This window comes from Panthera tigris, chromosome B3, assembly GCF_018350195.1.
Source record: "Panthera tigris isolate Pti1 chromosome B3, P.tigris_Pti1_mat1.1, whole genome shotgun sequence".
Lineage (NCBI taxonomy): Eukaryota > Metazoa > Chordata > Mammalia > Carnivora > Felidae > Panthera > Panthera tigris.
This window is the reverse complement of record NC_056665.1, coordinates 34,808,379-34,833,646: the sequence shown is the minus strand read 5'-3', so window position 1 is coordinate 34,833,646 and position 25,268 is coordinate 34,808,379. Positions and strand designations below refer to the sequence as shown.

At 38.3% G+C, this 25,268-nt stretch overlaps 2 protein-coding genes across 4 annotated transcripts in view; one reads left to right on the top strand and one right to left on the bottom strand.

The window, feature by feature from the left end:
- Window positions 1-15,164, bottom strand: part of THAP10 (THAP domain containing 10) — a 30,475-nt gene extending 15,311 nt beyond the window's left edge. The window contains exons 1-3 of one of the 2 annotated variants that reach the window (XM_042988492.1): window positions 14,583-15,164; window positions 6,903-7,050; window positions 6,584-6,794 (exon numbers count right to left, since the gene is read on the bottom strand). In XM_042988492.1, the coding sequence (XP_042844426.1) occupies window positions 6,598-6,794; window positions 6,903-7,050; window positions 14,583-15,011 (774 nt within the window). In that variant the 5' untranslated portion in view covers window positions 15,012-15,164 and the 3' untranslated portion in view covers window positions 6,584-6,597. Of the gene's footprint in view, window positions 1-5,410; window positions 6,795-6,902; window positions 7,051-14,582 lie in introns of those variants that run through there. The other variant, XM_042988491.1, reaches the window with a different exon arrangement.
- Window positions 15,165-15,256: 92 nt separating this feature from the next.
- Window positions 15,257-25,268, top strand: part of LRRC49 (leucine rich repeat containing 49) — a 149,080-nt gene continuing 139,068 nt past the window's right edge. The window contains exons 1-5 of one of the 2 annotated variants that reach the window (XM_007084558.3): window positions 15,257-15,621; window positions 16,281-16,337; window positions 18,565-18,652; window positions 23,145-23,342; window positions 23,695-23,797. In XM_007084558.3, the coding sequence (XP_007084620.2) occupies window positions 15,574-15,621; window positions 16,281-16,337; window positions 18,565-18,652; window positions 23,145-23,342; window positions 23,695-23,797 (494 nt within the window). In that variant the 5' untranslated portion in view covers window positions 15,257-15,573. The remainder of the gene's footprint in view (window positions 15,622-16,280; window positions 16,338-18,564; window positions 18,653-23,144; window positions 23,343-23,694; window positions 23,798-25,268) is intronic. The other variant, XM_007084559.3, reaches the window with a different exon arrangement.

Sequence of the window (25,268 nt, the reverse complement as noted above, 5' to 3'; positions counted from 1 at the left end):
ACAGAGGTAAGCGTAGGATCAGGATCAGGGCACCTGGGTGGCTCAGTCAGTTAAGTGTCTGGCTCTTGATTTCGGCTCAGGTCATGATCTCATGATTCGTGGGCCCGAGCCCTGTGTAGGGCTCTGTGCTGACAGTGTGGAGCTTGCTTGGGATTCCCTCTTTCTTCCTTTCTCTCCGCCCCTCCCGCACTCTCTCTAAATAAATAAATAAACTTAAAAAAAAAAAAGAAAAAAAAAGACTGAAGAGTAGGGTCAGGAAGGGTTTCTCAGACAACTGACTCCCAAAATTGAAATCAGAACCTTTCTCCCCAGACTGACTGCTTCTTATTTCTACTAAGTGTTCTCCCATTTTAGCTGCCCCGGCTTGGAAACTCATTGTTTACTCTGTCCTTGTTCACAAATCCAGAGACTAACCTAATATTCATGTCTAGGATGTCCAGTCAATTCTTCCTTCTCAGTATCACCTCCCTTCTGTGCCTTTCTCACTCTAGTTCAATCTTGGATCTTCTCAAGCCAGGACTACTGCAAAAGTCTGTTCTCTTAGCCCCAACAAATTCTCTCCTTGCTGATTCTTCCCACACGATACTCCAGATTCAGTCACCTAATGTACTTCCCAGCTCAAAAACCTCAAAATGTCATTCAGCACCCAAAGGATAAAGGCCGATCTCTTTTCTGGCAACATTCTGCCCCCTTTCTCCTCCCTCCATCGGAATCTTCCACAATTCCCTTGTAAAAGCCTCTGCCTTCAGTCTAAGGATGCCACCACCATCCCTTCAAGCCACCCACTCTGCTCTTTCTGCATTTATGCCTGTGTTGACTTTTTCTTTGCTCAGCTTTTTTAAAAAAAATTTTAGTGCTTATTTATTTTTGAGAGAGAGACAGGGGGCAGAGAGAGAGGGAGACACAGAATCCGAAGCAGGCTCCAGGCTCTGAGCTGTCAACACAGAGCCCAACTCAGGGCTTGAGCTCAAGAGCCGTGAGATCATGACCTGAGCCAAGGTCAAATGCTTAACCGACTAAGCCATCCAGGCGCCCCTGCTCAGTTTTTTGTTTGTTTGTTTGTTTTTAATGTAGCATATCTATATCCTCTCTCTCCTGAAATGGCAATTCCAATTTTACCTCTTCTGTGAAGTCTACCTTAAAAAAACTACAGAATTTATTGTTTGTACTAGTGATTTGGCAATTAGCGTGTATTGCTCTTTTCTTTAGTCAACTTTATAAAGGTATAATCTACACCACCACAGGGATATGTACCAATGTAACTATCACATCAGGAAATAAAACACCCACATTAGCCCAAACATTTCCTTCTCCCCTTTGCAGGTCGTTTCCTACCTGCCCCAGTCCTAGGCAACTGCTGATTTTCTTTCTGTTACTACAGATTGATTCTCTCTCTCTCTCTCTCTCTCGAATTCTGTGCAAGTGGAAATATCAAGCATGTGCTCTTATTTGAATCTGGATTTTTTTCACTCGGCATAACGTTTTCAAGATTCATCCATGTTGTTACATGCTTGTTCTCTTTTATTGTTGGGAGAATTCCATTGTCTGGATATACTATAATTTGCTTATCCATTCACCTGTTCATGAACATTTGGGTTGTTTTCAGTTTTAGGCTCATAAACATCTGTGTAAAAGTCTTTGTGTAGACATGTATTTTAATTTCTCTTGGATAAATACTTAGGAGTTGAATTGCTTGGTTGAATGATATGGGTTGTTACCTTTATAAGAGTTTGCCAAACTGTTTTCTAAAGCGGTTTTAATATTTTACATTCTCATCAACCATGTCTCAGAGTGCCGGATACTTCCTCTCTATCCAACACTTGGGTTATTCTAAACCGTTTGTATTTCTATATTGTAAATTGTATTGATTTTTTAATTTCACTTTCATTGTTCATGGCTAATATGTAACAATACAATTGGTTTTTATACATTACTAAACTCACTTATTAATTCTATTAGCTTTTTTGTAGATCCCATAGGCATTTCTATGTACATGATCTATATTTAAAAAGCTTTATATTTTCCTTTTATTAATTTTTTTTTTTAATTTTCGAGAGAGAAAGCACATGCAAATGGGGGAGAGGAACAGAGGGAGAGAATCTTAAGCAGGCTTCAGGCTCAGTGTGGAGCCCCATGCGGGGCTGGATCCCACGACCCTGGGATCACGACCTAAGCTGAAATCAAGAGTTGGACGCTCAAACAACTGAGTCACTGTGGTACCCCTATATCTTCCTTTTCAACTTCTATGCATTGTATTATTCTTTTTTCTTTTTGCCTATAGTGCACTAATTAGGATCTTCACTACAATGTTGGCTAGAAGTACTGACAAATGGATATCCTTGCCTTGTTCCTGATTCTTATTCCTGATAAAGCTTTCAGCCCTTGAACATTAACTATGGTATTATTGGTATATACATCATGGCTGCCATTTATCAGACTGAGAAAGTTCCCTTCTATTCCTAGTTTGCTGAAAGTTTTTATCATAAATGGATCTTGATTTTTGTCAAATACTCTCTCTAAATCTAATGAGGTGTTCATGTGATTTTTCTCCTTTATTCTCTTAACGTGGTGATTGCATTGTTTGATTTTTGAGTGTGAAGCTAATCTTGCAGCGTTGAGCTAAACTATACTTGGACATGATGTATTATTGTTATATTGCAGGATAGGTTTGCTAATAGTTTGTTAAGGATATTTGCACCTACATTCACATTGGGATATTGCTTTGTAATTTCTCATGTCTTTGCCCAGTTTCGGTAATAGGATAATGTCGAGTTCATGAGATGGAAAGTGTTCCCTAATCCTTCTCTTGAAAGAGTTTACGTAACATTTACATTTTTTTCTTATGTGTTTGATAGAACTTATAAGTGAAGTCATCTGGGCATAGAATTTTCTTTGCGAAAGGATTATAATTACAAATTCAATTTCTTTAATAGATATAGAGTGATTCAGGTTTTCTGTTTCTTCTTGTGTCAGTTTTGATAGCTTGTCTCTTTTCAGCTCTAGAATTTCCATTTGGTTCTTTTTTATAGTTTCCTTTTCTCTTCTTAGATTCTCTATCTCTTCATTTGGTATTACTGTATTTTTCTGTTTGAACACATTTAAAACAGCTCTTCTAAAGTTCTTCTCTGCTCAGTACAACTTCTGGTTATCGTGGAGTTGGTTTCTATTATTTCCTATATCTTGATTATGGATCACACTTTTCCAATTTCTCCATATGACTAGTAATTTTTAGTATTATGCTGGACATTTTAGACGATAAATTCTGTCATCTTATTCTAAAGCATGAAGGATTTTGTTCTAACAGCTAGTTAACTTGGCTGGACTCAGACTCCAAGCCGTTTCCCCTATGGTGTAGCTAAGCTAAGGCTTCCAGCTGTTGCTTTCTACCGGGATCCCTGAGGTCTCTCCATACAACATATGTGTACTTCAGTGATTAAAGATTTGGGTGGTTGATAAGCAGATTTGGTCCTCCTCCCTAGTGGCTTCTACTTTTCTTCGACTTGCCCCACCACTCTTCACTTCAGGCGTCCTTAATTTTCAACTTTGACTCCTCACGCCAGTAAGATGGTAACTTTCTGCTTGAGTTCCAGCTGCCCTCCACAGCATGGAACAGGGAGTGTCCTCAGGCGGGAAGGCTCACAAAGGACATCTCGCCCACTGCAGTTCACCTCTTTTAAGGCTGACTTGCTATTTCTACCCGCTTTTGATGCTCCCCAGGTCCTTCAAAGTTGTTTTCTATACATGTTATCCATGGGACGGTTAATCTGATACAAGCTTCCTTGCCACTAACAGAATAGGAACTGCCCTATTTGCTTCCATGGGGAAATGTGGGGAGATTTAAAAGAAAATGACACCATCACCACCATCATCTCTTCAGAATTCCCACTGAGAAATATTTTTGACAGAGCAAGCTTTATAGTCACACACTCTTGACATGTCTCTCTTCCCTTGCCTAAGTCCAATGACTTCACATGTGAATCCACTTATGTTTTTTAAATATAAGAGATAAATACTGGCAATGTGCCAGCCATAAAATACATTTAAAATAGAATTTAAGCCTAGAATAAAATAAAAATTCTTGACAGTGGCCTCAAATGCCTTATGTGGTCTGGTTCTGTATACCAGTCCAATCTCATCTCTTATCATTCTCTGCCTAGTTCATTACCTCCAGCCACCCTAGCCTCCTTGTTGTTCCTCAAATACTAGAGCACCTGCCATTCCTATCATGTGGAATGCTCTGCCCTCCAATCATTAGATGGCTGCTTCTTCTGATCATCGAGGTCTCTGCTCAAATATTTTATCTTCAGAGAGACCTTTCCTGATTATTCTACCTAAAAGACCAAACTCTCTCCCCGACCCCAATTACGTTTTAACATCTTACTCTGCCTTGTTTTCTTTATAGCACTAATCATTATCTAAAATCATTCATTCATTTCCTTGTTTATTGCCTGGCTCTCCTCTAAAAGGTAAGCACCAAGAGGGCAGAATCTTTATCTTGTTCACCAATGTACCTTGGTATCTAGAAGTCATCTGGCAAAGAGTATGTTTAATAAATACTTATTAAATAAACAAATGAAAAATGATATGGGACGTTTTGAGGTATATCTCATTATTTCCCATTAAACTCTTCTGGGAACAACAGAAATTTAGATAATTGAAAATGTACAAAAAGTAATCAGTATTATATAGACCAGAAGTTCCTTATATTTAATTTAAAGCCAGTATTTCATTTTACTTCAGGACAGTGAAACATTGTACATTATAAAATCATGTGAATCAACAAACCAAACATAAATTCTCAATTGGTAAGAGAAGAAAATTCTAACTGAATAGAAAGTGAGAAAGAAAGAAAGAAAGGGAAAGAACTGTTACAGCTCTCAAAGTTGTTTAACACGTAGAAATGAAGTATACTCATGGCATTGGAATTTGGGGATGAATGGGCATATAATATTCATTATAATTGAATTAAGGAGATTGGCTGTTTAAAAGCTCAAGGGACAACAGGTACTTACTGATAGTATCAAGCTTCAGAAGATTTATGTGCTTAGTTTTAAAACATAAAGGTCTCTTGGGGCTCCTGTGTGGCTCAGTTGGTTAAGTGTTCGACTTCAGCTCAGGTCATGATCTCGCGGTCTGTGAGTTCGGGCCCCGCATCGGGCTCTGTGCTGACAGCTCGGAGCCTGGAGCCTGCTTTGGATTCTACGTCTCCCTCTCACTCTGCCCCTCCCCCCGCTCATGCTCTGTGTCTTTCTCTCTTTCTCTCAAAAACAAACATTAAAAAAAAATTAAAAAAACAAAACAAAACATAAAGGTCTCTTAAAACATAAAACAGTCATCTCAAAGTCAAGCCAAAGCAGCAATAATAATAATGATAATAATAATAATAATGCTAAATGTTTACACAACGATGTTCAGGCTCACAGCTTCTAGTAATATTTTGTTTGTTTGTTTTATTATTCTTTTTTATTAAAATTACACTGTTCAAATTAAGTCACACGTGAAATTGGCTTTGGAAGAAAATCGCTTTGGTATATCATTTAAATCTTCTAGGATACAAAGCATGCAAGTTCTTCCAGTCATGCACAACAAGACATGTGAGGTATCAAATGGACATTTGTTTTCAGTATTCCCACTAGAAGACTAGAGTTCTAATAAGTTTCTCAGAAACCGCTGTAACAAATTTCCTCATGGTGCAAAACTGCCATGGACGTTGTCCTGGTGAGTGGCCGATGGAGCAGCTAAGTTTCACGTGCTTACTTCCCAAATGTGGAATTCAACAGAGTGGGATCAACAGAGGAAAACCTAATTCCTGAAGTGGGGATAATGCTAGAAATGTACTAATTTTTTTTTTGCATGATGTTAATAATTTCAGTGTTAAATGAATCAAGCTCATTGGTTGCTTGCAGTAGGAACCAATGCAGATTTCATCAAGATAATCTAAGTATATGAAATTCTGTTTCTGTTTCAATGAATTCCCTTCGAATATTTTCTGCACGAGTCATAGCTTCACCAGAAATGCACACGGGGACTGATCCCCAGATTGAAGAGTATTACAAATGGACGAACTAATAAATATACAACATAAAAAAATCATAATCAAGGGTAAATCTCCTGACTCTACCCCCAGGTCATTTAATAGTATCAGACTTGGCTGTGCTTACTAGTATCTTCAAATTTAGAATAGTGACATTCCAGCTTATAAATGTCAAGTAAGTCAGATTATAAATGTCATTTATGTCATATAAATGACATTATAAATGTCAAGAAGTCAACATGCGTGTTGCTTCTGCAGTAAGCTTAAATATTCAGTGCTTGATCTTGATCTGGAAATGTTGCTATTGTGGTTCTGTTTTATAATCCGATTTCCACGAAGGATTAAAAAGAAAAAAGAAAAAAAGGTGCAAGTGGGAGGTGGGGAGATTTGTGGACAGTATTACCTTCATTATCTTGGCAGGCGGGCACATTTTTGCCTTAGAGCTAAACAAATTTTGCTGATCCTCAACTATTTCAAAGCGAGAGAGCTATGGGAACAAAGAAGTAATGATGTGAGCAAAGATGTGAGAACCTACAGCACACAAGTCACCTGATGTCGCGTTTTTAACAGGATTCTTCTTTCACCTGCACAGCAACGTAAGACAAACCGCTCTGCTCACTCTCAAGGTCCCAGTCTGCATCTGTCTCTGAGTCACTGGAGTAAATGTCAAAGAGAGAGGCACTTCCAGACCGCAATTCATCTGTCTGAGTAGTGGCATTACACAGTTGTTTTCCAAACACTTTTACCTTGGCCTGAATACCTGAAGGGAACGAACACAATCGCCTATGAATGACACTTGGCTTGTCATGTATCTTTCATATACAAAAGATTAATTCAATTATAAATGAATTGAAGAGTCAAAACATACCAACACTTCGGTGAGGGGGCCTTTTCAGAGAAATCTGCGTACTTTTATGCACTGGACCTTCTTCACAGTGAGTAGGTACTGAAGTGACACCAGGAGATAGATTATCAGCGCGGACCTGTGTTTGCGTAATTTCATTTTCACATGTAATCTAAAAATATGAATCAGAGGAGAACTATATCAAAGGTAAGCCTAAGTAGTATGGTTTTATCTTTCAAAAGTGAGAAGTAGTAAAAGACTATAAATAATAGTTTTCAAGGTCACATATTCGGAAGACTGGAATTTGAACCCAGGCAAGCTGGCTCCATAGTCCAAGTTCTTAAGAACTCTGCCATACTGTTCCTTACTATTTGTAATCACAAATTGCTAAGCATTCTGGTCAAACCGCAATCTATAAGCTATTAAGCTATTTGCTTACAACTCATTATTTTTCCCCCTAAATGAGTTGCTGTAAGAGATAATACTACTAGCATTAAATTATTGGATAGTGTAGCAGTAGCATTACTCTAGAAAACCCAATCATCGGTCCTTTATACCTTGCAGAGAAATGCTTTAATCCAATTATATGATTGGCTTTAATGTTTTTATGCTTTCCTGAGAAAAAAAAAATACAACATGAAATGGAAATTTTGGCTCTTGGGGGAAGTGAGAGGTAGAAAGGAGGAGGATTTGGATACTTAGACGGCAACATATGACTGAGTACCTAGAAATAACATGGAAGAGGCTAAGAAAGGATATCTGGAATGTGTAAGGGGGCCTGTGAGAAGAAAAAATAAGACGTGATAAAGAAACAAAAACAAAATTTGGAAAGTGGGTGATGGGCACCGAGGAGGGCACCTGTTGGGATGAACACTGGGTATTGTATGGAAACCAATTTGACAATAAATTATATATTAAAAAAAAAAATTAAAGTACTTTGCAATTTTATCTAGTGGCCTGGTAGTGACAAGTGCATTCAGACCACTGAAAAAATATTTTAGCTGGCATCTATGGTTGCTGTAACACAGCAAGACATTAAAGATACTTTTGTGAAGAGTCCTTTTGTAACAAATAATTATATCTAATATTACTGAGGACTTAAATCAAAACATAAGTCTTACCTTTATTTGTGCTTATAATTATGACTAATTTCCACTGGCTATATCTACTTCTAAGCCAAGCCAAAAGTCTACAATGAGTTCATTATTTCTTTACAGAACAGATTTATGCTTGATAAAAATGGCATTTTAGTTATTTACTCAGGTTTTAAAAAATAACTTCTGTTCCCGTTAGAAGAATACATTTTATCACTGAGAAAAATTTGCATGCAGAGAATAAACTAAAATAAACTAAAAATTAGCCATAATCTCTTTATCCATAGCTAACAACTTTATGGTTTGGAATTTTTTTGGTCTTTTGCTATTTATTTTTTTAAAAATTGGGATAATCTGTTTTATAACCTTTTATATATCCTTTAATACATCATTTTTCCCTATCATATAGCATGTTTCTATATTATTAAATAATCTACATAATTTTTGTGGCTGCATACAATCTATTGTACAGATATACTATAATTTATTAAAATAATCTGTAGTGGAAACCTTTGAACATAAATCTTTTGTGCACATATCTGATTACTTCTTCATATTAAAAGGTTAAGAAGCAGAATTTCCAAATATGTATTGATCAACTGGAACATGTGTCAAAAGAAAATATTTGAAGTGAGGCAGAGAGAGACAAAAGGATGGAAAATATAGAAAAGATCACAAGAGACAGCAGATAAAATGAAAAAGTATTGTATATGGTATGAATTGTAGTCCCAGAGAAAAAGGGAAAATGGGACAGAAGCAATATTTGAACAAATAACATCTGAAAATTGACTAAAATGGACAGAAGACATTAAGACACAGTTTTACAAAAGTACTATTTGTATTAATCAAAATAAAAACAAAGGAAGCCACACCTATGCACATCACAGTAAAGCTGGAAAACAAAGAGAAAAACTTAGAAGCAGCTAGAGGAAAAAGATACATTCTCTTCAAAGGGGCAACCATACATAAGTGAGTAAGGATACAGAAAGACTGAAAGTAAAAGGATGTAGTAAGATATACTATGCCAGGGGTGCCTGGGTGGCTCAGTCGGTTAAGCGGCCGACTTCGGCTCAGGTCATGATCTTGCAGTCCGTGGATTCGAGCCCCGCGCTGGGCTCTGTGCTGACAGCACACAGCCTGGAGTCTGTTTCAGATTCTGTGTCTCCCTCTCTCTGACCCTCCCCTGTTCATGCTCTATCTCTCCCTGTCTCAAAAATAAAGAAGATGTTAAAAAAAAAAAAAAAAAAAAAAAAAAAAAAAGATATACTATGCCAAAACAACCTAAAGAAGGCCGATGTTGCTATATTAGCACTATATAACACAAAAACTGTTAGAATTAGAGACCAAATATGTAAATTCAAAATCACAGTGGAAGATTTTTAACATGTCTCTCCCAGTAATCAATGCAATAAGTAGACAAAAATTCCAGAAGGACATAGAACATTTAAACATTAATAGACATATATGGAACATTGTACCCAACTGCAGAACACACATTCATCTCAAGTGAATATGGAATATTTACAAAAGCTGACCTATATTTTGCCTAATACAAGTTTCAATAAATTTCGAAAGATTAAATTCATATGCTATATATTCTCTGGCCACACTGTAATTGACATAGAAATCTGTAACAAAAACAGAACTACAACATGCCTGTGTGCTTGGAAATTTTAAAGTATACTTCTAAATAACCCATGAAAAGATAAACTTAAAAGATAAATTTATAGTGAAAATAAAAAGATAGTTTAAACTAAATAATAATACTCTACACCAAAAACTTATGGGATTCAGTTAATGCCATGCTTACAAGGGAGTTTTGGGCCTTAGATGCATAAAAGGGTATAGGAAAATTGATTAGGCTTGGTTAATTTAGACTGGAATTAACATCATGCAAAAAAGTATTCCACAAAAGATTTCTAACATAGCCTCAGGAGTCAATTTTTCCTCCATTAATACCACTCTAGGGAATTCTACAATTGGGAAATAAGCATATGAAACTTATCCCCCATGTCCATTCAAATGAAAATTCTGAAAATCGATGATCCAATTTAACTTCTTAAGAAGTTAAAGAAAGAAGAGTGAATAAAAATTTAAGAAGTAGAAAAACCAAGAGTGAACTATAATGTAAACTATGGACTTTGGGGGATAATAATGTGTCAATGTTGGTGTATCAGTTCTAACAAATGTACCACTTTGGTGGAGGATGCTGATAACGGGAGAGGCTATGCATGGGTGGGTGCAGTAGGAAAATGGGAAATCTCTCTATATTCCCCTCAAGTTTGCTGTGTACCTAAAATTACTCTAAAAACAATCTTACAAAAATAATTTTTAAAATATTGGAGAAAAGTGTTTTAAAAAATTTAAGCAGCCAGGCAAAATTTGAAGTGTGGTAATTCAATGTGTTGTCTTCACATAAGCAAGTTAGCTATTCTTAAGATATTCTTTGTATGAAATATCACATCTGAATATGTAAGGATATCCTAGTGTAAGTGAAGTTTTCCACTTTCTAACAAATTTTTTTAATGGAAAAGCAGATATGAAAAGATCTATGTTAACCATTTAGCTCAGTAATGTACAAATCGAACCCATCAACTAAAAACTCAAAGTTGAAAAAAGTACATGGAAGGAAAAATGATAGAAAATAATGAAAAAGAAAAAAAAATACCAGAGAAGAGATCAACAAGGCAAAGTTTATTCTTTGAAAAGACTAATAAAATTGATATACACCTGGCGAAGTAGATCAAAAATGAAATGAGAAAGCAAAAATTACTACATATCATAAAGAATTTCTTTTTTTTTTTTTTTTAAATTTTTTTTTTTTTTAAATTTTTTTTTTTCAACGTTTTTTATTTATTTTTGGGACAGAGAGAGACAGAGCATGAACGGGGGAGGGGCAGAGAGAGAGGGAGACACAGAATCGGAAACAGGCTCCAGGCTCCGAGCCATCAGCCCAGAGCCTGACGCGGGGCTCGAACTCACGGACTGCGAGATCGTGACCTGGCTGAAGTCAGACGCTTAACCGACTGCGCCACCCAGGCGCCCCAAGAATTTCAAAAGATAAAAGATTATCATAAGCAATTTTGTGTCAATATATTTGAAAATTTAAATTAATGAATTTATAGGAAACACAATTTATCAAAAGAAGTATAGAAACAAAAAACTGAATAACCCTATAACTATTTTTAAAAATTGAACCCATCATTAAAAATCTTCCCACAAAGACAACTCCAGGATAGGTATCTTTATCATTGAACTATACCAAATATTAATACCAAATTTATTAATGGCTATTTAATGCCCATTTATATAGAAATATTTCCAGAAAATTATATAAGAAGAAATAACTCCAAATTGGTCAGCATAATCTTGACACCAAATCTGAGAAAGGAATTTCAGGAAAGAAAGACTATAGATCAAGTTTGCAAAAATCCTAAATATTAGCAAATCAAATGAAGCTATATGTAAAAAAAAGAGTACCACACTTTGGCCAAATTGTGTTTACTTCAGCCATGAAAGCTTGATTCTGTATTTCAAAACCAGGCAATATAACTCACCACATTAACAGAATAATAGACAAAATATAGGATCATGAATAGATTCAGAAAATATATAAAGCACTTGATATGATTCCACATCACTTATGATTAAATCTGTATCAAAAATTAGGAACAGAGAATATTTCTTTTTAGGATAAAGAACAGCTGCAAAAAAAAACCTATGGCATAAATCGTATCAAATGGTAAACCTAAAGGCTTTCCCTCAAAACAAGGATGAGAAAAGGATTCCTCATCACCTCTCTGGTTCCCAACACCATACTAAAGTGTCTAGTTAGTGTAGTAGGAATAGGAAATAGAAGCACGAACATCAAAAAGTATTTACCAACATGTTTTAGACATGAAGAAAATTCAAAAGTATTTACAAATTATTGGAATAAATAAGGTTACACAAGGTTTCTGGATACGAGGTCAACAGAAGTCAATTTATCTACATAAATATATAAAAAAATAAAAATTTAAATACTACTTATAATAGCAAAATCAAATAGGGATGAATTTAATAAAAGATGTGCAGAACTTTTACATAGAATGCCATAAAATATTTTTAAGAGAAATGTAAAAACCCAGATAGAGGGATGCACTACATTCATGAAGAATCAGTGTTGCCAATACGTTCTTTCTCCTCACATTCATTTATAGATTCAATGTAGTCCCAATCAAATCCCAGTAGATAATTTGTGGAAGTTGACAAACCAATTCTAAGATATATATGGAACTTATGTCACCTATAGTTGGATAAAAAAACAAGAATGCAAAATTGTTAAGGAAAAACAATAATCTTAGCTCTTGAAGCAAAATATCAGTGCATAGTGCTCCTCGGGGCCCCCTTTCCCCTTGGAGATAGTCCCTAATCTTTTTTCAAGCTCCCTACAGATAAGGAACATTCCATTGCATTTACCTACATATAGCACCAAACATCCAGAACAGTGTCTACAATAGCTCCTCGGAAAAGTTGTAGAATGCCTGGAAATTGTCTGTCAGTTGGCCCTGGAATTGGGAAAATAGTGAGTGGTGGAAGGACTCAGAGGTGGCACAAGCAAACTGTCTTAGCAATGTTACTGGGGTTCTCGGTCCAGACCTGGCTACCAATGTATTGCTACCAACTCTAAACTCTTTTTAACATTATATACATTTCAAGTCACTACTATGAAAACACATAGCTTCCTAATAACTCGACAAGTGTATTAATGTAATATGGGTTGTTAGAAATTTTGGCTGGATATACTAATTGGAAAATAGTTTTGGTATCTTTTCTGGATTTCTTCAACATTAGCCTTTGTTATAGTATAAAATCTTTGACTGTTTCACTAGCCTGACTTTTCTTCTCCCAACTTATATAAATATAAATATTTATATTTATCTATTTATAGATGTACCTGTATGTGCTTAGATAAAGGTTGGATAGGTAGTGATAGTGGATAAAAAATTGAAGGGGCAGATGTCTTGACTGGTCTATAGCTTGGTGAGAAAGGAAACTGGCAGAGAACTGAACACTCTATTATAGTACAAAAAAGTGTTCTTATGGTCACATAATCACTCCACAATTCCATATTTATTGAATTCCTAAAATCTGCAAATTAATGTTCTAGGTACTGCCAGTACAATAATGAACACGTCAGATAGGATCCCTGCTCTCATGGAGCTTACATTCTAATGTGAAGACAAATATTAAGCGAACTACACAATTGTTTTGTGACAGTTGTGATGAGTATTACTGAAGTATATGTGCTATTGAAGCATATGAAATATATGAAGAAAGGAAGTATATAACTAGGGGGTCAAAGAGAAGGGTGTTTGAACTGATTTTTAAAGTAAAAAGACTTAATTGATGATGATGGGGAGTGGGAGCAGCATAATTGCAGGATATTACATGAAACAGCTGAGTGAGGCTTGTTGGTAGGAAGGAATATAGCATGTTCAAAAATGGAAAAGATCAGCATGACTGGTGTATACTGAACAAGGACAGTGGCCTTGGATAGGACTGATATGGTAGACAGGGGCAAAAAGCACACAGGGACTTGCAGGCTGTGTTAATAATTTTGTTCTTTATCCTAGAAATGTCAGGATGCCTTAAAAGGGTCTTAAGCACCCACTCCAATGTAGGAAGCAGGTTGGTATTGCAGAAAAAGTTTTGCTCGGACAATTAGACCTAGAGCAAATATTACAGGCCCGTGAGGAAATTATTAACCTCCAGGACTGGCATCCTTGTGTATACATTGTGAGTTTGGACTAGATGAGCACTTAGTTTCCCTTCAGCTCTAAAATTCTAGGAATGCGTTTGAATATTCAAAGTCAAAACATCAGTTACAGATCAGTTAGTTGACTTGTCTTCCCATCTCTAGAAATTGAACACCTTTTAGATCCAGTTAACAGTCCTGATTTAATCTACCTACGGGTGACAGGGCTGAAGTCTGATGATCTCAAAGAAGGCTGGGGAGTCTTAAGATGGGAAGAGGGGAAGAAGATCGTGACCAGAGGCAAGGTAAGTATAATCTACGCTTATGAGGATTACTGAAATAGCAGAAGAGGGCAAGGTGGAAAAACTGAGCTCACTTAGATGATTTAACTTAAAGGCAGCTAGTCAAGAGGAAAGAAGCGGGGTTTACCAGCAAGCCCCCTCCTCATCAGTAGCCCCGCATCCCCTCAACTTCCCCCCTCCCCATCATTCTGGCAGTCATAATGGACATCTCCTCGAGCTTATGTAATATGTTATGCAAAGACAGTTTCAAGCACCCCAATTCCTTGAGATCTGCCCAAATGAAACCCTTTCTATTTAAAAAAAAAAAAAAGCCTACGAGAGTGTGTGTTTGGGGGAGGAAGAGGTAGAAGGAACTATAGTTCCAAAGTGTTCATGTTCTATAGGACCTTGAGGTCACCAATACAGCACACTCCTAATTTTACAGATGGGAAAACAGATCCTAATCTTACAGATGGGAAAACAGAACGCGTCGAGGCGAGGTGACCTTCCCCCAGGTGACACTAGTGGGAGAGCCGAGCCACAGTCCGGGGGTCCTCCCGCGACCCTCGGTGGACTCCTGGTGTCCCTTTACCTGTGAAGCCGCAGCCCTCTTCCTGGCCGGGAGGAGCGTACAGGAGGCCGAACCCGGGGCGGCCTCCGCCTGCCTCACCGCCTGGGGCTCTCCTCCCTTTTCGGGGCCGCCCGCTTGCTCTCCTTCTTCTTCCCCCTGGGGTGCCGGGCCGGACAGCCGGTGCAGGGTGGGCACGGCGCCCGCCACGAGCCTCAGGCGCTGCGAGAAGCGCAGATTCTTCTGGATAACTGAAGACACGTCAAAACAGGCCGGAGCGAAGTGGTCCGAGCAGATGACAGAGCGGTCGTTGCCCCCGTACCAGTCGGCGCGGCGGCCCCGCACGAAGCGGTCCCACAGCAGCCGCACGGCCCGGTCCTTGGGGAAGCGGAACAGCGACTTCCCGGACTTGGTGGTGTTGCCGCAGTGGGCGGCCACGCAGCGGGCCGGCATGGTGGCGGCCTCCGCCTCGGCACGCCCGCGCCTTCCCAGCCGGGGCGACGCGGGCCCCCTTCGCCTGCCCGCGCGGCGCAGGGCCACCGGAAGTACCGAGCTCGGGCGCCACAGAAGAGTCCGCGGTGCCTGGAGGTCGGCCTCTGCCGGCTCGCGCCGGTCCTCCCCCGAGAGCAGGTGGCCACGGGCAGAGGGATCCAAATTTCGCGCGGGCCGAGCCGAGGTGGGCCGGAAAGAGGAACGGACCGGAAGTGGTGGTTGCCACGGCTACCGAGGTGGCCGGCCTCCTCCCCGCCTCCTCCTCTCCACACTCCCGCTCTGTTTGTAAGGCGCCTGGAAAGTAGGACGAGGAAGTGGGGACGCAGTGGGCCCCCACGAACATCACCAGAGGTTCTACCGACCGGGTTGGCCAGTCGATTTAGGAGAGGACCAGACCGGAAATGGTCGTCTCCATGGTAACCTATGAGCGGGTTGCCTGGGAGATGACCCCTTTCGGTCTCTGAGTCTCCGCTGTAGCGTCGCTTCTAAGGCAGATCTAACAGATCCTGGACTGTCTCCTGCCATGATTCCCGGGAAATACCGCTCTGTTTCTGGCCGGGCTGCGAACAACGTAGGTTGGGTCTCCTACTTTCCCCTTCTTCCCATTCGTATCGTTCTTTCTGACGGGCGTCTTTGTCCTAGGTGATGGGCTGTATTATTGGGATCAGGACCGCTGAATCTCCTCAAGCTATTGTCTGACCGAGGCTTGAGATTCGTGGATTGGACCAAGGCTCTTGGAGGGTATTTGATATAGAATGATGCGCATTCAAAGTCTTGTCCAGGTTCTTGGTTTCCCAGAAGGTGGAGCTGGTCTGCTGTGAAAGGCTACGATTCATTTTATAACCAGTCAACCTCCAGCCCTTTTTTTAATTAAGAAAGATAATTATTATTAATAGGCACTCCCACCTCCTTTACCTGTCCCATTGAGATATTTACTTAGACCTGAAATGGCAAGTGTCAAAAACCTGAAGTGCTAAGGTAGAGGGTTAAATCGCCGCAGACATTTTGGAAAATAAATCGCAGTGAAACCTTTTAATTCTCAGTCCTGATTTTATTGTTTTCAGCAAATCCTCAGAACACGATCATTTTAGCACAAACAAAAAACAAGCGTTCTATTTTATACTAAGTTTGTGTTATGTCTTTATCTGTACTGGTTTGGGGATGAATATGTGTGTGTTTGGGGGTATTTAAGTTAAGAGCATATTTGATGCTTTAATTTTTACATTGCAGGTGAACTGTGGGCTTCATCTGGTTATTCAGACATCATCGCTTCCTGAAAAAAGCAAAGTAAGATTTAAGCAGATTTGTACTTAAATTGAAGATGAATTATTTTATAATCTACACAAATAGCATGATTTAAAGAGCGGAACTAAAACTAATTTTTATTTTCTGCCCACATAAAGTCAAAAAGCCTCTTTTAAAAACTGGTTGTTATTTCACCAATTACAAGATGTGAGTTTTCCTTTCTTTTCTTTTAAATGTTTATTTATTTATTTTGAGAGAGAGAGAGAGAGAGAGAGAGAGAGCATGCACAGGGAGAAGCATAGAGAGAGGGGGAGAGAGAGAATCCCGAGCAGGCACCACACTCGGCACAGACCCCTAAGCAGGGCTCGATCTCACGACTGAGAGATCATAACCTGAGTGGAAATTAAGAGTCCATCACCTAACCAAATGAGCCACCCAGGAGTCCTGAGGTTTTTTTTTTTTTTCTTTTCTTTTTACATTAAAAAATTTCTTAAACTAGGATTCTTCTTAAAATTCATGGCACATCATAGTTTAATTGGGAAAGTTTTTTCTTTCTTAGTAGTGGGTAAAATGGTGGTATGTCTTACTACCAATGGCATCTTATAATGAATAAAAATGCGATAATTTAGGGGGATACATCTCCACATTCCATTTAAAATCAGGGGAGAAAATAATACATCAGCAGTGGAAATATATTAGGCTTCATGCTATTTAGAAGTTAAGATACGAACCTAAGATTCTTTTTTCCCCTAATTTGTGCACAGTATTTCTGGCGTTTCCATTACGTCTAGCTTTAGATTTGATACACCTGTTTTTCTTTCCCTCCTGTCTCACCTCAGCATTCAAACATATTTACCTACCTCCCACACTGTCTCAAGACATAAAACAATTTTTCCCCGTTTGACCAAGTTGGATACCTCCAACCATCGCAATTCAGATTTTTCCTAAAAAATTGTTCAATAGATGTCACTGGGAGAACTGTAAAGTGAAGGACAGTTTACAAATAACAGCATGAGGAGGGTAGGGAGGATCAATGGGAGGACAGACATTATTTGTCAAGGAGGCAGTAGTTGATGACATTATTATATGAAAATAAACACTGGGAAAATCGATCATTTGATCATCTTAGATAAATAGCAGTTAGATAGCTTAATTGAAAATTATTTATATTGAAATATAAATTGAAAATATTTTTCAATTCAATTGAAATAAAATTGAAAATTTATTATAATTGGACATAATGAATTCCCTCCAAAGTTTTACTAGTTGATTTCACTGGACAAATCCTGTTCTATCATTAGAATGTACTTCTAGGAACTGTGTGCCTCATCCAAATTCTCTTCAAACCATTTGCTCCCTCTAGGGTAGACATATGTTCTGAGAAAATACCTTTAACTCATATACTTCATAAAGTTAGAATACAATTGCTATTATAATGTTTATAGTATGTATGAATCAGAAGCATCATAGTTTTTAAGATATGTATTTAGGGTTTTTTCTGTGACTAATCATGAGAGGTTGTTTTGATTTTGTTTTTCTCAGTTCTGCCAAATAATTTAAAATCAATTTAGAGAAAAACCTTCTTAGAAGGTTTAGATATACAATTTCATTATAATTGAACATAAAAGAATTGTGATGATAAAAACATAGTGATTTTTTTGCCAACAGAATTTAGTTTCTGTTGTATGTTTTTTGCTTTTGTTTTCTAGAAAATAATTCTTTTAATCATTGTAGTTTTGGTGAGGGTATGGAGGAATTGCAGGTGGTTTGGAACGTGTTTTCATTTGACCTCATGAAATCGACTCTGTGTGTGTGTGTGTGTGTGTGTGTGTGTGTGGTAAGAAACACATAACATAAAATTTACCATTGTAGCCATTTTAAGTATTTAATACCATTTTAAGTATTTAATACCATTTACCACTAAATGGTATTAAATACATCCACAAGGTTGTATATCCATCATCATTATGTAGTTCTAGAACTTTTTGTCACCCAGAAGGGAGTCCCCTGTACCCATTAAGCAATCACTCCCCATTCCTTCTTCCCACCCGCTTTGAAAGCCACAAATCTGTTTCCTGTCTCTGCAGATTTTCTTATTATTAGTACTTAATAGATGGAATCATACATGATGTACCATTTTGCGTCTGGCTTCTTTCACTTAACGTGTTTTCAGGGTTCATCTCTGCTGTGGCGTGTATCAGTATTGTATGTAATTTTATAATTATCTTCAATCCTTACTGTGAAATTCTTCCCAAAATATGTGTTTTAGGTTGAATTCAAGCTAAATAAAGAAACACCATCATTCCCTGGTCGACTCTTACAACATGACCTTGAAAGAAACTACTCAAGTAGGCAAGGTAGAGATCAGCTATGGTTTATCTTCTTCGGGTAACATTGCTTAATAAGTTTAACTACTTAAATCCAAATAGACTTGAATGAAAAATGAAATGGTTCATTAACCAAAGGTTAATTAATCAAATTGGTTTTGTATTTACTTAGATACGAATTGGTTTTATATACACAGCATACTAGATTATTTCCAATACAGAAAAAGCGGTTATACTGTTGTTTGGGGTGAGCTATGTACAACATAATGGGAAAGAATCTTCCAAATACTGTATTAGAACTAGGAAAAATGGCTAATCAATGGGGGTAAGAGTATGGGAACACAGATTTTAGGAAATAAGGAGAGAGTGGAAAGAGTGACAAATCACGAGTAGAAAAGAAAATCTCTTTCTTTCCCTTACTAGTGCATATAATTATGGATATTTTATATCAAAGGCCTTAAACTTTAGTGTGTATCCCCCAAGATTTTGTTAGAAAGGCAGGTTCCTAATACTCCCCTTCCTTTCTTCCTCTTCCCCATTCTGATTTTGTGGGTCTTGGGTGGGATTTGGAAATGTGCATTTTAATGTCTTGAGTGATTCTGATGGATGTGGCTTGTAGACCACGCTTTGAAAAACACTGCCTTCTATGATCTGGTCATATTTCTGAAATGTATTTTTCAGTTCAAGGAGAAATTTCCTTTAGTACATTTGAGTTGTTTGTTGGTTGCTGACAACTGCGAGCCATCTGTAATGGGCTAGCTTGAAGCACTACAGAATCCTTGTATACGGAACCACCCCCACCTTCTAGGAGTTTGTATGAGAGTGTTGATCAGTATAGGCATGTCTAGACTGTTCATCTCATTACTACATGAGCATGTGGTCATTTTGAATATTTAATTAGTTTTCATTTTTTGTTTTGTGGCTGCAGGACCTTCTTGGGCCTGTCTCATCTGACATAGGACTTTTCTCTTTCCTGTATCCTACAGTCTTGTCTTGGCCATGCTAGACATGGGATCAACCTAACTGCAGTCCCACACTGCAGGAAGCATCTGTCTTTGCCTCTTTTGTTCAGTTCAGTACATGTCTATTGAGTATGTACCGTGTGTTCGACAATGTGTTAGGCACAGAGTTACAGACGTGAACCTGAAAATTCTCAAGTAGGATTTTCTATGTTTGCATGGTGAATTTCCTTCATATTTTTGCTAATAATATCTTCAATTTGTTTTCTATATCAGGAGTCAAACTTACATACTTCTCCCGAGCTACTCTTGAGTTAGAAGAGTAAGTTGATATGCAGATTTCTGGATGACTGGCCAGGTTAAATTTATTTAAGTGGTAAGGTGTTACTAGATATTAGTAATGGGAAAATAGTGTGGAACACTGAATTTTGTGAACCTACCAGAAGAATAAAGTTTTATACATAAGTGATGACTCATAAGATACAAAATTCTCTAGGGAAAAATAAAACTTTTTTTTTTCATTGAAGGATTTTATTCAAAATCATTCTCTGGAACAGGCTACTCATTTGTACCCAGTTGTTTCTAAATGTGCCTCCTCCATAGTTCTAGGCAGTTTCATGCAAAGAAGGCTACATGGCGTGTAGCTGTTTTCTCGACTTTTGTACTCACCATTCTACCTGCAAAGGCATAAAACTTTGGAGAAATTATAAGTAGCACTTTATCAGAAAGTTTGGGAATCTTTATCGAATAAACTGCATCTTGATACGCAATCATTATAATTAATTTCACTCCATTTCTTATTTTTCTCTATTTTTTCAAAATTAATTAAACGTATATGGTAGCCTGCCAGCATAAATTAATCAGTGATACTCTCAGTCTAAAGGAAAGCAGCTCAATTTTTTATTTGAGCCAGTAAGTCTAAAACTTGGTATGTAATTTCTTTTGGGCTTTTTGGAATAGTATTAAGAGTTGATACCTGTATCCTTGAGATTTTGTAAGAGCCATATATTCCGGGGATACAATAAAATCCCAGTTAGCCAGAGTTTAGTTTGTTAGATCCCTTAAGTAAGAGTTCTAAAATATGTATAGAGAGAGGAAAAGGCAGTGCTTCAGTCTTAAGATCATAATAAATCAGTGGAAAATCTAGAATCAGAATCTCAAAGATAAGGCTGAGTGGACACACATATCTGACCATGTACTGTATCACTCACCCATGTGTTTTTTTCCATCCATCCACTTACCCATCCACTTCCCCATCCATTGATCTGTCTGTCTAGGGTGCAGTGCAGTAAAGATTCTTACTGAATATAGGCCTTTATTGAAAGAAAGCTCAGCACTTTTATACCAAAATACAAGATTTTGATTTTTTGATTTTTTTTTTTTTTAACAGAAATAGTATATACTACCCTTGATCTTGGCCAAAAGGCCGAGAAGCGATCACAGAAATAGTATATACAAGACAGATTTCCAGTTAACTCTTAGTAAATTGGAAAATCAGTTAATTTACAGATTGCTTACCGAATTTAGATGTGGCCAAGAATATAAAGAGTGTAAAATGAGGTCTGTGTCCCAAAGAGTTTATAAATTTAATTGGGAAAACAAGGGCTTCATATATGGTCAATTAAATAGTGACATATGAAATAATAACAGGAAATGTTTAATTAAAATGTTGCCACATAGTAATGTGGTTTATATGTAGGGTGAAACATCCCACAAAGATATATGGGTGTTTGATCCACAAATATATGTGCATTTATGTGGGTGTTTATATATCCACATAAATACGTGTATGTTTCAGTCATAGTTCATTCTGGTTTCCAGTCATTCAGAGGATCTTGTTTGTGGGTTTTTTTTTTTTTTATTTTTATTTTTTCAACGTTTTTTATTTATTTTTGGGACAGAGAGAGACAGAGCATGAACGGGGGAGGGGCAGAGAGAGAGGCAGACACAGAATCGGAAACAGGCTCCAGGCTCCAAGCCATCAGCCCAGAGCCTGACGCGGGGCTCGAACTCACGGACCGCGAGATCGTGACCTGGCTGAAGTCGGACGCCCAACCGACTGCGCCACCCAGGCGCCCCAGTTGTTTGTGGGTTTTAAGGCCTTTCTCCTAATCATTCTCATTCTATGCTGTTTATTGTAAGATATGTATCTTATCTCTGTATATCACACTGATCATGATAGTAAGTTCATCATGGGGATTAGGATTATGACTTCTGCATATAATAGGAGCTGAAAAGTGTGAGGATAAAACTCCTTTGTTCACTAAGCATGACTGAAATTACCCTTTGATTATTTCCTGTATACCTCAGGTCTTTTGAAGTTTAAATCTGCCTCTTAAACTGAGGATTGGTTTGAAACCTTAACAAAATAATTTTAAAAATCTAACTCTAATGCTAATAAGAAAAATCAAGTTTGTCCATTGTTTGGAGTTTTACCTTTATAATCTTTAGCTGACCAGTTACACCTTAATCAGTTAATTCTGAGACTAATTTTTGTTTGTTTTTGTTTTTTTTAATCATCTGAATTTTGATTCCCACATCAGTTTACTGAATCACGGTTGCTCTCCTATTCTGCTAGGAGCCAAATCCTATCCCAAGACCGGTTCATTGGCGAACATGATGTCAGTTCTGAATGCGTATACTCTAGAACCTCATTATTAGCTATAGTGATGTTTTGTAGAAGTTAGAAAAGTGGAGTATTAGCACTGATTATTTTGTGCAAGAAGCTAGCTGTGTGATACTTCGGTTTATACCTTGCAGACCTATGGAAGCCAGCAGATACCATTGCTTTACAGCTTTTTAATACTATCTATATAGAACTTGATTTTAATTTGCCATCATATTATCTGATGGTCTCCCCAAAAGTATGTTAGCTTTCTAGATTTGGTTTTATGATTTTATCTTGGTGGTCCGTTTGAGCAGAATTCTGTGGTAACCATAGTTTCCTTTTTACTGCTTATTGCTCCCTCCAGCATCAATTGCTGCCTTCAGGAATGTTGTCTTTATAGGAGAAAATACAGTAGATTTCTTCTGGTGTTCAAACTGCCTCCTTTAGCCCATTACTCAAATCCTACCTCGTCTCTGGAACTTCCCAGCATCTTTTCCTGACCATTCTACATTATTCTGGGTCTTGAGAATATATCCTAACATCCACCTCCCCCCAAACCCGTTTGTAGCCATCTTCTTAAGTGAAAAATAATTGTCACATTTATGTGTGATTATATAAGAGATACCATTTTTATTCTGCATTTTGTGTATAGTTTGTTAACTTCCTATGTGTTTGGCCATTAGGTTGCAAGCTGCTCGCTGGCAGTCAGGTTAATAGGACCGCAGCCTATTCACCCCATAGGAGTGTCATACCCTGTGGACCCTAACTACGATTGTACAGCATTTATCCATATCCATTGGTCTCTGCAGTATTTTCAACTAATAGTAGCTGAACGTACACAGAAAAAGTGACGATGCCAGCTTTACATTTGCTCTCCCAGACTACTTTCTCTGTATTTCCAGTAGCAAAGTCATGTATTGTGTAGCTTTGTGACCAACTTTTTAATATTTTGAAGGAGATGGAAGAGTAATAAGCCCTTCGCCTCGTAATAAATCATCATGCATCTCGTCCACAACAAACGTGACAGATCTATGTGGGCTGGAAATGAAAACTACCATGAGCTCCTTATCAGCATTTGGAGATTCTTCCTTTCAGACACCTTCAAAGTCCAGAACCCGGCAGGGCTGTCATAGTGCTGGCCCAAACGTATCTGGTAATGAGGGACCGCCATGTCAGTTATAAGAGAGTTAAATTTTAGTACGAGGAGTCAGCCTTATAAAGGGGTAAAGATAACACTAGAGTTGTTCTGTACTCTCAGCCAATCTCTAGGGTGAGGGAAAAATGATTTGGTCTATACAGAACGTATATGCAGAATACATAGTTGAGGTTTGAGGAGGAAAGAAACAAACTCAAATGTGATAATTTTAAATGTGGAGAGCTATGGAAACTGTACTTTCCAGAAAAGATATTTGTAGGTGCCAAAGTTCTCCAAATATAAGATAACTTCAGTCTTGAGATTTTAAAGGTTTTTCTTAATCAAGTAATTTGTGTATCGTTTTCAATAGGTGATCATATTAATCTGGCGAGCTCATCAATGCCATCATTTCCCATTCTCCAACGTTCTTCCGAGGAGAAAATTCTTTACTCAGACAGGTTGACCCTAGAAAGGTGAGGACAATTTATTTTATTTTATTTTATTTATTTTTACCAGATAATACATAAGCCTGGTACAAGTTTGGAAAAGTACAAGTCTCTCTCCCTTCTCCTGTTCTCTAGCTCTTCAGTTCTCCCACGTACGTATAAAACTTACCACTTTTTTATTTATCCTTCCAGGGGTGTGGGGAGGGATTTTATAGCTATATAATGTAACAGAGCTTACCTATATCCTGAAAGAGTAGTACGGTAATTCTGGAGTATGACATTGATAAAAATGGATTTTAGGATGGAAAAACTTTATCACATGGTCCTCGTATGGGCCCTTAGGGCCCTATCCAGTTACCTCACTGGTCCAACCTCCTCCTAATCTCTCCTTCATTCACTCTGCCACATTTACGCCTACCTCCTTGCTGCCCCTTGAATACACCAAGCATGCTTACACCTCAGGGCATTTGCACTTGATGTTCCTTCTGCCTGGAATGTGGTTCCCCCACGTATCAGTAGGCTCACTCCCTCACCTCCTTCAGGTCTTCACTCAAATGTTATCATGCTGGGGACGACCTTCCCCGCCCACCCTGTCTAAAGCTACTATCCCTTCCACCCTGCTACTCCCCAGCCCCCTTCTCTGCTTTATTCTTCTTCTTAGTCCTTATCACTTTCTAACATTAAATATTTTACTTATCAAGTTTATTGTCCATCTCCTCTTACTAGAATATAAGCTCCACAAACACTGGGAGTTTTGTTCAGTTCTGTATCCCTAGCCCCTAGAACAGAGCCTGAGGAAAAATAGACTAAAAAACGTTGGAATGCGTGAATATATTTAGGATTTGATCCCTAGCTTTAAGTCTAGGAAGCCCTCTGCAATAGAATGCTGGATGAAGCACCCGTACCCTACCTTAGTGCTATGAGCAGCCTAGAGGAGCCATCTCTGCCTCGCATACCTTTAGCTTAGCGGTGCGTTTCCAAGAGCAAACTGGTAAGCAGACTTCTGACGCTGGCAGTGCCTGACAGTAAATTGTCATGGACCATTTGTGTGTCTGGTTGGGAGAAAGCTCTCTGGAGGGCTGTTGTATTGTAGGCAGAGCACCACTTGAGGGCACTAATTCTCGTGCCAGTTTGGCAGTATTGCTGGGTTTTGTGATCTAATGCCGTGTAATGTTTGTAACTCTTCTGATACCATTTTAACGTTTTGAGAGATCTTCTGGAAATTTTTATCTCCGTCTTTACAAGCCCAGCCAGGAATAGTACCTCAGCCCTGCAGTTGTGTGGGCCTTGATACTAACAGGAGCCGGTGTTTGTGAGGCCGAGAGATAACAGGTCAGGCACTTGCGTGGTAGCTTGTGGTGGTTCAGGCAGTTGTGAAGATGGTCCTTGTATCATGGGCATCTGGGGGGAAGAAGCCGGCTGGTCAGGTGGAGACTTGCTTACCAGGGAAAGGCAGGACCAAGGAGTCGGTTCGGTTTCAAAGGCTGGGTGTGAAATG